This window comes from Megascapheus bottae, chromosome 9, assembly GCF_031878675.1.
Source record: "Megascapheus bottae isolate mThoBot1 chromosome 9, mThoBot2.hap1, whole genome shotgun sequence".
NCBI classification, from domain to species: domain Eukaryota; kingdom Metazoa; phylum Chordata; class Mammalia; order Rodentia; family Geomyidae; genus Megascapheus; species Megascapheus bottae.
In genome coordinates this window covers 67,655,149-67,667,336 of record NC_143517.1, presented here as the reverse complement: position 1 = coordinate 67,667,336, position 12,188 = coordinate 67,655,149, and the positions used below count along the sequence as shown (strand labels likewise).

General features: G+C 61.8%; 1 protein-coding gene across 2 annotated transcripts in view; it reads right to left on the bottom strand.

Annotated features, from left to right (window-relative positions):
* The window catches only part of Adgrb1 (adhesion G protein-coupled receptor B1), a 66,743-nt gene extending 57,304 nt beyond the window's left edge, over window positions 1–9,439 (bottom strand). For both annotated transcript variants that reach the window (XM_090339483.1, XM_090339484.1), the window contains exons 1-2: window positions 8,441–9,439; window positions 45–206 (exon numbers count right to left, since the gene is read on the bottom strand). In XM_090339483.1, the coding sequence (XP_090195609.1) occupies window positions 45–206; window positions 8,441–9,230 (952 nt within the window). In that variant the 5' untranslated portion in view covers window positions 9,231–9,439. The remainder of the gene's footprint in view (window positions 1–44; window positions 207–8,440) is intronic.
* Window positions 9,440–12,188: the final 2,749 nt, after the last annotated feature.

Below are 12,188 nucleotides of genomic sequence, written 5' to 3'. Positions count from 1 at the left end.
CGCAGGCCACGCCCCCGCCCGCAGGCCCCGCCCCGCGCACTCACGGCCGCAGGCCTTGCGGTTGCACAGACGTCCTTCCTCCAGCACCCCCTCGCAGCCGCCGCCCTCCACGCCCGCGGAGGGCAGGCAGGTGCGCGTGCGCGTCTGCAGGCCTCCCCCGCAGTCCCGCGTGCACTCGCCCCACAGCGACCACAGCTTCCAGCCGCCTGGGGAGAAGGGTGGGGCTCAGGGCCAGGGGCGGTGTGGGGGGCGGCCCGGGGCGGGGCACGCGGCCCCAGGTAGGTCTGTGCGTGGTTCCCCCCGCAGCCCGCACCCCTCCATCGCACCCTTGGCCCCGCCGGCCTGGCTCGCCCTCCCGCGTCTGTGGCTGTGAGCCACCCCCAGCTCCACCCATCCCATCAAGGCCCCTGCAGAACCTCCCTGCACGGCGTGGAGAGATGGCGTTCAGGAGCAAGGCCTCCCCCTGCCAGCCCTCCCTACCCTCCCGTCCCCACTGCCTTCCCTGGCCCCAGGCTCAACCCTGCACCTCCAAGAACGCTGAGCCCCCCCAGGGCCACACCGCCCGAGGGACAGAGGCCTCCAGGCCTGCGCTCAGGTCCCTGCGCGTGCAGTGCCCGTCACCCCTGCCACTGTCCCCACACACACAGCAGACTGGAAAACAGCAGATATCCTCCCAGGTGCCTGCTCCAGGCCCAGGCACGTTGCCCCTGCTTTGGAAGAGACATGACTGCCTGCTGGGGCATCAAGAACAGACAGCTCTGCCACCCCAGGAGAGGGCCCCTGAGGCCCTCTGGCCAGAGGCAGGTCACTCCCGGCAGACAGAGGACCCCGGTGCCTGTCTCATGTCGGGTGTGGGAAAGGGGTAATAATGGGGAGTTGGAGGTTCCAGAGAGTGGAGGGCCCCCTCGCTGCCTCACGCCCACCTGCCTGAAGACAGCAGCAGATACCCCTCATCTGACCAGCAGGCGGCTGTGTGGCAGGCAAGGTCGTGGAAAGGACGGGCATGGGTGTGGGGTTTAGGTCTGAGCTGATCCGCCTGGAGTCTCCTGCAGTAGGAGACGCCCATCCCTCCGTGCCAGGGCTATGCCAGCAGGGGGCGCTGAGGCAAGCAGCTGGAAGCAGGGGAGGGAATCACCATAACAAACGGGGGACTCCCGCAGGGTGGGCAGGCAGGGGCTGGCGTCTTTGATGCCCCACACCTGTGGCAGAAGCTTCCCCTCTCCCTTTCCGGGAGGAGCCATGACCCCTTGGACTCCAGAGATGCAGAATCTGTGGTTGGGGCTGCAAGGCCAAACCTATCAATTCTGCACCACGCCCAGTGTGCCCGTGGGATGCAGCCAGTGGGTGGCCTGGGGCAGAGCCCCTCCTCATCTGGGATTGGACACCCCTCCTCTTACAGGGAGACCCCCCACTCCCATTTTCCAGAGGAAGACAGAGCCTGCTAAGCGGGGCAGAGAGAGACCTATGCTCTCAGTTAGGAAGAGGCTAAGCAGGAATTGTGCCAAGGTGTGGGACCTCAGCCCACCCTTCAAGGAAAGCTCCCTGGACAGCATCCCTGGGGCCCTGCCTGACCCGCAGCCCTGAGCTCTGTCCTACGCCGAGGACCTCAGCTCTGGACTCCCAGCTCCCAGACCATCACTGCACATGTTTACTCATTTATAACAAAGGAAACGGGGGGAGCGAGGTATCCCCGTGGCAAGCACCAGGTAAAGGGACCTGAAGACGTGTGCTCAAGTGCTGACTCCAGCAAGGTGCAGAGCTGAAGCGCAAGGGTCTCCAGTATTGAATAAAAGACATATATGTGGAGAACACTCCATTAACACCATTCCATCTTCCACTGTAGACACCAGCAGCGTCAGGGAGGTGAGCAGAGGACGTGAGGTGAGCCCACTGGCACTGACGCCCCAGGACAGAGCTGGGGCGAAGGGCCGGCAGTCCTTAGCAAAGCAAGGCCTGGGCAGCAGCTGCTCATAGAGCAGGCCCAGGTGGCTGGCTCTGAGGCTGTGTGGTCGCGTGTCTCAACTCAGGACAGTTAGGAGCCACATCTGAGCCAGGTCAGTTTCCAGGCCCCCCACCCCCAGCCCTTGGGAAGGCCACCTGCCAGGACTAACCGCGGTCCAGGCACTCCCAGCCTCAGGCGTCTCACCTGCCACAGCATCCCATCTGTGATCGCAGAGGGAAGGAAGTCCTGGGAGCACTTCCTGCCAGTGACCTCCTTACCGCCCTGGCCCAGCCCCCACGAGGAAGCCTGAATGATGTGGAGACTGGTGGCAGTGGGTGGGAGAAAGAAAGGGTGTCCAAGCCAGGCTAATCGGAAGATGCCACTCAGTTCCCATGGCAACCACTGCAGAGCGCAGCCTTTCAGGATAGACCCAGGTTAGGCCTCAGCTGCCAAAACACCCACTATTTCGGGGCTGGTTACCTTGGTGACCCAGGTGGTGAGGAGGGGGGAGGGGGATTGGAGAAGAGAGGCGGGGCATATGAGAAGAAGATGGGGAGGGGGGCCCTGGCCCTCCTTAGGGCCAGGTCACACACTGATTTCTGACTGGTCACATACGAGCCCTGACCCTGATTCCATACTGAATCCTGCTCACACACGGAGCCATGCTCCTCATCAAGGCTGACCCTTGACCCTGGGCAGCGGGTCTGTGATCCTCCTGCTCACACACAGAGCCCTGACTCCAGGCACAGACTGGCTCCTAACCTTGGCCACACTCCCTCCAGTAATGAATGCTCAGAAAATGGTTGCTGCTATCATGATCATTTTTGATTCTAATGTGTGTCCTCACACACAGCTGACACTCAATAAATGTTTGCAGAGTGAGTGCTCCCGTGCCAGGGCGGGGTGGGGGATAGCAGGAAGAAGTCCTGGGGCCCACAGTGCAGGGCACCGGGGACACAGAGGTGCATCGGGCCTCGGTGGGCGGCAAGGGGGCAGGGCTGGGGGTAGGCTGCCCCTCCAGACCCGGAAAGAAGCCGCCATTCTTCCCCCACTCAATGCCCCCTCTGTCTGGAAGCCTCATTTCCATCTCATTATGGGGATGAATAGAGCCAATTATTGCCGCCAGGCAGGCCGGCTGGCCACCCAGGAGTGAGGGTGCCCCGTGAGGGTGTGCTTCCCACCCTGGAGCTCGGGTGTGGAGACGGGGCTCCCCGGATCCTGTGGCCCCTGTGGGCGAAATGGGGGCAAAGAAGGAAGGAGTCCCCAGCTGAGAGGCCTCCTGGGTTTCCTGGATCCCCTTTGGAGGAGGGGAGCTGTGCACTGCCACGCTCATCCAGCAGAGGGCGCCCGAGCCCACCAGGTTGGGCAGCCCCTGGACAGCGGGGCAGCTCCCAGCCTGTTCCTGCTGGTCTCCAAGTACTCTGGGGTCCTGGAGGACCGGGACTCTGGTTCTGCACAGAGGACCCGAGAGCTGGCTGCAGAGCCCTGCATGAAGAGCAAGGACGACCACCAAGGACAGAGCAGGGGTGGTGGGAGCCTCCTTCTGCCCGCCCCTGCAGGTCTTAGAACCTAGCTCCTCGCGGAAGCCAGGGGCCCTGGGCGGGTCGCCCAGACCCCCTGAGCAGGGTCTGTGCCACCCTCACTTCCGAGAAGGGCACGTGAGGCTGACTGAGCCAAGCCATGGCTGGGACTCTGGACACAGGATTGCGCCTCCCCCCTCTCTCTACCCCCTCCTCGCCCGTTATCAGATGGGGTGTCAGAGACTACCCATGATTTTAGGAAGCAGGACCAAGTTCAGGCCATAACAGCCTCTGACCAGAGCCCAGCCCTTGGGTAAGGCAGGGGTACTGGCGGAGGACTGAGCGCACGGGGGGAGTTCTCTGTAAGAGCTCAACACTCCCACCATCCCCACCCTGCTTGTAACACCTGGGAAGAGAGAGCTGCCTGCCACATGCCAGGACTGAAGCCTTGTCTGCTAGGTTCTTCTGGACTCCTGGGCAAACCACGTCCCCCACCGAGATGACGGATGCCAAGTTCTCACCACAGAATGCACCTGCTCCCTGTCACCCGCCAACCCAACACGCTTCAGACTGCACTCCTGTTCTGCTGACCCCAGCAAGCCCCGACACACGTCCCAGGCGCGAGCCTTCCTGGAAGAAGAGGCCATCCCCAGACAAGGGCTGAGTGGTGTCCCACCAAGGGGGGGGTCAGCCTGCAGGCCAGTCATGGCCTCCATGCCCTCGCTGACTACACACCAGCAGAGTGCGTGTGTTCACACCCTGACTTGTGTGCACACACACGCAACCACACACAGGGACACACATGAAGACACAGGGAGATAGTCAAGGACACAAAGAGACACATACAGTAGACGCACACACAGAGGGACACACTCAGACACATACACTAGCACCCACACCCAGGACCCCCCTTTTTTTTTCTTTTTACTATGGTACATGTCGCTTCTGCAATAAAGTTCTCTAATTAAAACATGAATATTTAAAACAGCCTTTGAGAGAAGCGCTCCATCTCTCCAGAGGCAGGGATGGAGAGATGCAGAGGGGAAGACCGGACCTGGACCCAGGGAGGGCACCAGGCCTGGCAGCACGGAGGGGATCAGGCAGCCAGGAGGGGAGGGGAGGCGGAGGAGGGGAGGGGAGGCGCTGGGGAAGGGAGGACAGTTGCTCTGGCCTGAGGAATACTTGCAGAATTGGACGCGTGACGTGGCCATGTGGCATTTTTCAAAGGCCTGGTGGGGGCAGGGCTGAAAATGGGCCACAGGCTGGCCAGGCCACCTTCTGGCCACCAGCTCGGCCAGGCTGCTCTGCACACAGGACTGGGATGGGTGTGCAGTCCCACCTCCTCCCTGCTGACAACGAGGCCAAGGCCCCCTGGGCACAGGGCAGTGGGCAAGACATGAAGTGTCACAGCCTGCCTGGCTTTGCCTCCTGTCTTCTGAAGCCTCACTGGCCTCTCAGCTCTAACCCCCATACCACTCTCTGAGGGGTGCTCACTGCCCGAGAAGCCCAGGTGGCAGCACGAGCTAGCTCTGCCATGTGACCCGGCTGCCTGTGTCTTTGCATCTCTGTGGAAGCATTTCCTAGTGCCAGCTGCAGCTCGGGTCCTGTCCTACATCCCAGAGAAATGTCCGAGCATGGCCACCTCCCCCGCCCACCCGCAGCCCTCCCACTTTCGCACAGATAGACACAAGCGGGGGTGTTATGGTGTTCGGAAGGGACAGCGGGGCAGAGAGCCGAGACCTAGACCCCTGCTTCCAACAGCTCATCAGAGCAGAAGTCATCTGAGGGAGAGGTCTGGTGAGGGGCTGCAGGCAGGGGGGCCTCGTGGGCAGCCTGTATTGCGGCTGGGGGGTAGATCGGCCCACTGATGGCCGCATGGCTGCTTCCTGGGAAAAGCTGACTCCCTGTCATAGCTCAGCTTGTTCCTCTTGCCCAGGTCCAGGCAGACTTCTAGGAGCATAGCCTGGACTGCAGGTGTGAAGACCTGCTTCCTGCTTCCTGCTTCCTGCGCTGGAGCCAGGTCCCGATGCTCTCTCCAAACCAGACCAGCAGCCCCTGTACAACCTCCTCTAATCAGGACTCATGCACAGAGTGCACTCCCAACCCCCCCACCATGTGCACACATATTTCCCTCCGGGATGCATAGAGAGGTACATGCACAATGCCTCCATGCATGCACACACATGCCACATACACATGTACAACCTGAGTGTACATGAATGCATCACGAATGCACTGAGCTACACTGTACATGTGTGCACCTGTAACACGCACACACACACGCATGCACACAGCACTGTGTGTATGAACACACCGGGGCACACCCACCCACCGACATTCACGAACATACAATCCACGGCGGTGGTACACGTGCACACGTGTGCAGCCATGTACCTGTACCAGGGGATGTGTGGCACACATGTGCATACACACGTACATATGGATCTCCTGCCTGTTTTCCGAGCACTTCCCAAGATTCTTTCCCCGAGTCTGCGCACACAACCCAAACCGCCCCGGTTTCACCTCGGACACTCTCCCTCCCCGAGCGCTTTCATCTGTGTCCCAGGGGCCCCCAAGGAGTCTGCTGCTGAAGAACAGGGGCGTGCTATCTCAGCAGCAGCAGCGCTCCGCTTACAAACCCTCTCGTTCCTCATGGCAATCTAGGAAAACAGGTATTTTACTTTTCTTGCTCTAAAGATAAGCAGCCTGCGGGTGGTATGACCCCAGCACCAGGCCCAGCCAGGAGCAGCTGGGCTTGACCTCAGGCCCTGGGGCTCCAAGGCATGGCTCAAGGGATGGTTCAGCCTGGCACTGTCCTGGGCCCCTCCTGGTGCTCCAGATGCTAGCACTTTGTCCACTACCCTCCCACTCTGACAATGCACGAGCACTTCACCTTTATGTCCTCCAAACCCTGGCTCTTCCTCTGCCCTGTCTTGTAGCTCTGGCCTCATGCCTGACTGCCCTGGGGCAGGTCAGCTCTCTCCAGCTCAGACCCCTGGAGTGTTCGGCTCCTCCTCTTCCAGCTGCTCCCTGAATGTCTGCCATGCAGCCTCCCTTGCTCTGGCTGCCCCCACAAGCCCCCTTCTCATTCTGCTTACACCACTCATGCTCCCAGACTCTGGAGGCTCCCCAGTTCTCAAGGTCACATGCACATCCCATAGGGAAGCCTGTTCCACCCACAGCACACAGTAGGTCTCATTGAAGGAATGCAATCCCAGTACCCCTTCAGTACCAGGACCCCCTGGCCCACAGCGCCTCCACTCAGCACCCGGCTTCTATCCACTCACTATGCCAGTTTCTGCCAGCCTGCTCCACACTGCACCGCTCCCGGCAGCACTCGGCAGCTCCCTGGCAGCGGTTACCGGATCATGATGCTACTAAAGATTGGCTCCTGCCTGCGGGGTGTGACCGTGGGCCGGGCCCTGAGATCCATCGCACCCAAGCTGGTGGAGCCAGCCTGGGAAGTGGCTGCAGTGTGCAGATGAAGGAACCACGCCTCGGAGCAGTGAAGTGACCAGGAGGGGCTGAGCAGGCTGCATAGCCAGGTCTGCCCATGACAGCTGGACTGGTCCTCCAGTGTCCTCCACCCAAACCAGCCACCGGCCGCTCCTCTGCTCCCCCAGCAAGCACACCACTCCTCTGCTCCATCTTCCCAGGGGCCTCTCTGGCCCACACTCCTCTCTTATGCACCATGGACATTGTCCCTGCCAAGGTCACAGTGACCTCCAGCCTGCCCAGCCAGAAGGCTAATGCTCAGCCCTTCCCTGCTGCTTCTGGACCCTAACATGGTGACGGGCCCAGGATTTCCACTCAGTTTCCTGGTCCTTCCCTGCTTTGGCACACTGCCTCCACCCTGCACAAGCCCTTGGGGAATAAGAGGGCAGTTCAGTTTAACCAAAGCCTCCCTCAAGTCAGTGCCTCTTGCCTGGCAGAATTTGGCCTCTTAGAGGTTTCTGACCTGGGACCCAGGACCTCTGGCTGCCTGTGTATCCCACATAGGCCTATTTTATGCCTGTAGAGAGTCCCCGGAGAGTCCCCACGCCTTACCAGCCATGGAAAGGCTCAGATGCCCTGATGCTCTTAAAGGCAATGCCCTCTCAGCATCAAGAACAGCATCCAACCATGAGCTGACCTCCAGGCCCCTCTCACCCGTAAGCCCCCTGCCACACCACCAGCCCAGCTCCCAGCGCGCCTCCTGAGGCTCACAGGGGCTCCACGTCCAGGCACGTGCAGGACTGGCCTGCTACACCTTGATGACCATCTGGCCTACGGGAGCCTCACAGCACGCTCAACCCTGCAAGGGAACCCCAGTGCTGTGCACGCAGCCACTCCAGTGGGCTGCATCCATCTCGGTTACAAGACAGGCCCTGGCCTTTGCCATCCCCTCGGCCAGGAACACAGTCCCCTGACATCTCTCAGGACCTGGGCCCTCTACATCCAGGAGCCCCCGAGGTGCCTGCGTGCTTTCCGGCTCTTGGTTCCTTCCTTCCTTCAGGACACATGCACAAGAGCAGGGCTTCCATCCCTCTCCTCACCGGCGGGCCCTGGCACCCAGCACCACCACAGAAGCCCTGTGGGCAGCTGCTGCATACGGATGTCCCAAACCTCTCCTCTGGGCAGGATCTTTGGAGAGGCCACCCTCTCCACACAGCCCACGGCCCATCCCTGGTGGCTGCCCACTCCCCAAAGCCCCTCCGAGCCCAGCCCGCAGTCACGGCAGCTTTAGGCCTGTCAGAAGGCAGAGTGCTCTCATAGCTGGGAAATTAAAATTCCTCCCTGGAGGAAACTGGGCTGTGTTGTGTGTCCCTTCTCTCACCAGATCACTCAACACTCGACAAGCACCTACTGTGTGCCAGGTTCCCCATGGGCCCAGCTGCCTGGGGAAGCCGAAGGCCCACACAGGACACTTGAACTTGAGCCGCCTCTCCCCATCCTGTGCCCCAGAGTCACCGGGGCCCTGGCAGTGCAGAACACTCACCCGCTGCGCTGGGCCCGCCGCGGTCCTGCGTCAGGCTGGTAAGGCAGTTCTCAGGGCCACCGGCCACGCCATCCCTCAAACAGACGTCCCCACGGGGGATCAAGGGGCTGGCGGCGGGGTCTCCAACGTCGCCCCCCAGACAGGCGCAGGGGGTCTGCATGATGCCGCAGGGGTGAGAGCTGCGGCTGCCGGCCAGACAGGCGTCCAGCCAGCGGCACAGCATCTGGCAGGCCGCCCGGCTGGGGTTGCGATTTCCCACCACCAGGTACTCCACGGAGAAGTCGTCTCCCGGCCCCCGGGGCGCGCTCAGCACCCCCGGCTGGCTGTCCTGGGGCAGCCGCTGATGCTGCATCTGCAGGAACTGCTTGCTGGCCTGCAGGAAGGCCAGGGGCGCGGAGGCGTCGCAGAGCCGCAGCACCTCGTCGAAGCTCTCCACACCCAGGTAGGTGCGCGTGGACTCGAGGAAAGAGTCGAACTGGTAGGTGCGCACGCGGGCGGGGCCGGTGCAGGGCGTGGCCGCCTTGGCCACTTTCATGTAGAGCGTGTAACGCCGGGGGTCTGGGTTCCGCAGGGTCCAGGAGCAGCGCGAGGCGTTGGCTGGGAACACAGCTGCCGCAGAGAAGTAGCCGAAGAACTTGCCCTGCACCAGTGTGGCACAGGTCTCCGCCCCAGGCCCCGCGTCTGCGCCTGCAGCCACGCACACCCCGTGCCCCAACAGCAGCAGCAGCAGCAGCAGCAGCAGCAATGGAAGGATCCAGACAGGGCCCGGGGCGGCGGCCTGGCCCCTCATCCTAGCTCGCGGGGCCGCCAGGGTTCCGCGGGCTGGGCAGGAAGGCACGGGTCAGACCTTGACATGCCAGGGTCTGGCGGCAGGCAGGGCCCGGCTGGGGCTGGGGCTGAGGGGCAGGGGCCTGGTGAGGGCAAGGTGGGGACTGGCACCGTGTCAGGCCACACACAGAGCAGCGTGGCTCCTAAAGTCCAGGACGGAGACCACCCGGAGCAGCTGGAAGAGAAAGAGCAGAGGGGCACAGCTTAGGCCTCTGGGGACATGGGCTCCAGGCTGCTGTGGACAGGAGAAGGGTGAGTGAGCAGGTCTAGTCTGTCAGGGGAGGCCATAGCCTTCTGCTTGGTTCACCTGCCTGACTGTCCTACCGTGTGCCCTGCAGGGTAGGGGCGAGCCGGGGCCCGAGGGCACAGTGGCTAGTCGTGCCATCACACAGGGCTCTCGCTGTATCTGTAGTGTCAGCATCCTGGCCCGGTTCCCGAGAGCCCGGGGTCTGCCATCCTTGCTTGGACCCCTGAGCTTCGAGTTCTGTCTCTCCTCTCCCTTCACCCTTCCTCGACTGCTTTCCTCCTTCCTGGGAGAATCAGCCAGACAGGTAAGGAAGCAGGCGCAGAGGCTCACAGAAATTCATTCTGGCCTTATCCCCAGGCCGGGAGTAGGACTGGGTACAAAACCATGTGCACGCGTGCACGTGTACACACACACACACACACACACACACACACACACACACACACACACACACGCATGCACGCAGTGAGAGGGCTGGCCCTGGGAGTGAGTGGTTCAGACAGGACGCCTCTTGCCTGCTCTCTCCTGCACGCTTGCCCACTGCAGTCCCTTGCCCTCCCACTGTCCTGTCCGCTTGTTCTTGCCTTACACCAATCTCACTGTTACCCCACTTTGGGGTGAGGAAATGGGGCACAGAGAATTAAGTTGCTTCCTCTAGGTCACAAGACGTGGATGGGAAACCCAGACTGGAACCGGCTGACTTCAGTCCCAGGAGAAAGGCCTGGCTGCCCGGCTACACACAGCATGTGAGCAGGGGCACAGATGCCTTGGGCTCAACAAGAGGGGCACTGCCCAGCTGGACCCACCCTAGCAAATTGCTTCTGCTCCAGACCTCTTTTCCTGCCATCCTCCAGGTCGCTGGTTGATGGTCTAATTCCCTCAGGAACTGAGCCAACAAGGAGAGATTTGTAGGCAGGCCCTGCCCTCTGGTGTGGACACCCTGCTCTGCTGACCCCGCACACAGCTGCCTGTCCACAGGACTCGCTGTGCTCTGCTGCCTGGGCCCAGCCACTCAGCGGCACGTCAGTCGTGGTATGGAATCTCGTCCGTGTATCTTTTCTGCAGTAGCCTCTCGGGCACTGCAGGTCCGCCAAGCTCGGCCCCGTCCTGTGCTGGGATTCTCAGCTCACCAGAGAGCCAAGATGCTAGAAGCTAGGCAGTGCCACATGGACTCTGTGTGTCCATGGAAGAAGGAGAGCCTCGCTGTTCTCATCAAGAGTCAGAGTTGGGGCTGGGCAAAGTACAGAAAGTGGCTCTTCAGGGAGAGGCAGTGGAGCAGCTCTGCTCTTGGGGTGCAAAGTGATCATACCCGACCTGGCAACCTTTATAAAGGGCCAACTATAGCGCCAGCTCCCTACCCGGACCTCTGGGTCCACACCTCCTTCCTCCTGACGCCCTGGCCAGCGTTGGCCCTGACGTGACCAGGAAGTGGCATGACAGCCCGCGTGCCCTGGTCACCCTCTCTGCGTGGCCACAGCGCACAGCAGGGCTTTCTCCTTGCTGGTCCTGACTTCAGCCCTCCTCTGGGCCCCACCCCAGGGCCAGACTTGGCCCCCAAAATGGCCCTTGGAGTCCGGCTCAGCCTCAATTCCAGGGGACAGTGGCATGGTCTGAAGGAAGCACAGAGCCTAATTGGAGCGGCCTGCCTCCACCCCCTGCCAGCCACCAGCCTTCCTGTGCTCCACCCTCATCACAGAGCCCAGGAGTCCAGGGAAGCCTAGGAGCCTCAAGTCTCAATGGTAATCACCCCAAAGCCCCACACCTTCTCCAGATGCCCTCCCTCCACAGCCCTCCCAGAGGCTGCTGGTTTGGGGGGCTGAGAGCAAGCAAGGAGCTGGGGGTGAATTCACCACCTCCCCAGGCCTGCAGCCGGCCAGGAAACTCTAGGAACCCCTCATCCCATCCAGAAAGCAGATCTCACCTGGAACACATGCTCAGCCTTGTGAGCCTGGCCCCTCAGTACCAGGCACACAGACTCCAGGCCGAGGGCTGGCCTCTGACCGCGGAGCCCGGGGCCCAAGGTCACAGGAGGAACAGATGTGAGTGCCTGCCTGTGGGTGTCCACACCTCCATGTCTACGTGCAAGCGTGTGCACAAACCACCACAGAGTCTTGGGGAGGTGGAAAGAGGGCAGGCTGTGGGCTGTGGACACCACAGCCACTGGGGCCCCAGGATGAGAGGTCAGCTCACATGGGTAGTGGTTCCCGGCCAGTGCCGCTTCCCCTCTGCCAATCCAGCATTCAGGGCCCTGGGTTGGAAGGGGACGTGGGCCCTAGGGCTGATGAGGTGGTCCCCGAGACTCCACACCTCCAGCCAGGTGTGACACAGACAGGTCCCCACGGCCCAGCATTATCCAGCCTCTCCCCAGCACAGAGGGACAGGAAACAGAACTGAAGGATGCAGCAGTTTCTCCTGTTCAACAGCCTGGCCGGTTTTCCTCGTCCACTTTCCCCAAGCCCGTGTCTCAGGCTCCAGCCGTGGGGACAGGCAGGGGCGGCTGGGTGGCGGCTGAGGGCCCTCTGGTCCACGACTTTATCTCGGGACCGTCCCAGCTCCCACCCGGGTGGAAGACGGGTCCCCGCGGAAGCTGAGGCCCCTTTGTTTCATGACCTCATCACAGGACTGTCCTTGGTCCTCTCACCAGATCAGAGGGTGACTGAGGGATCCCCAGAC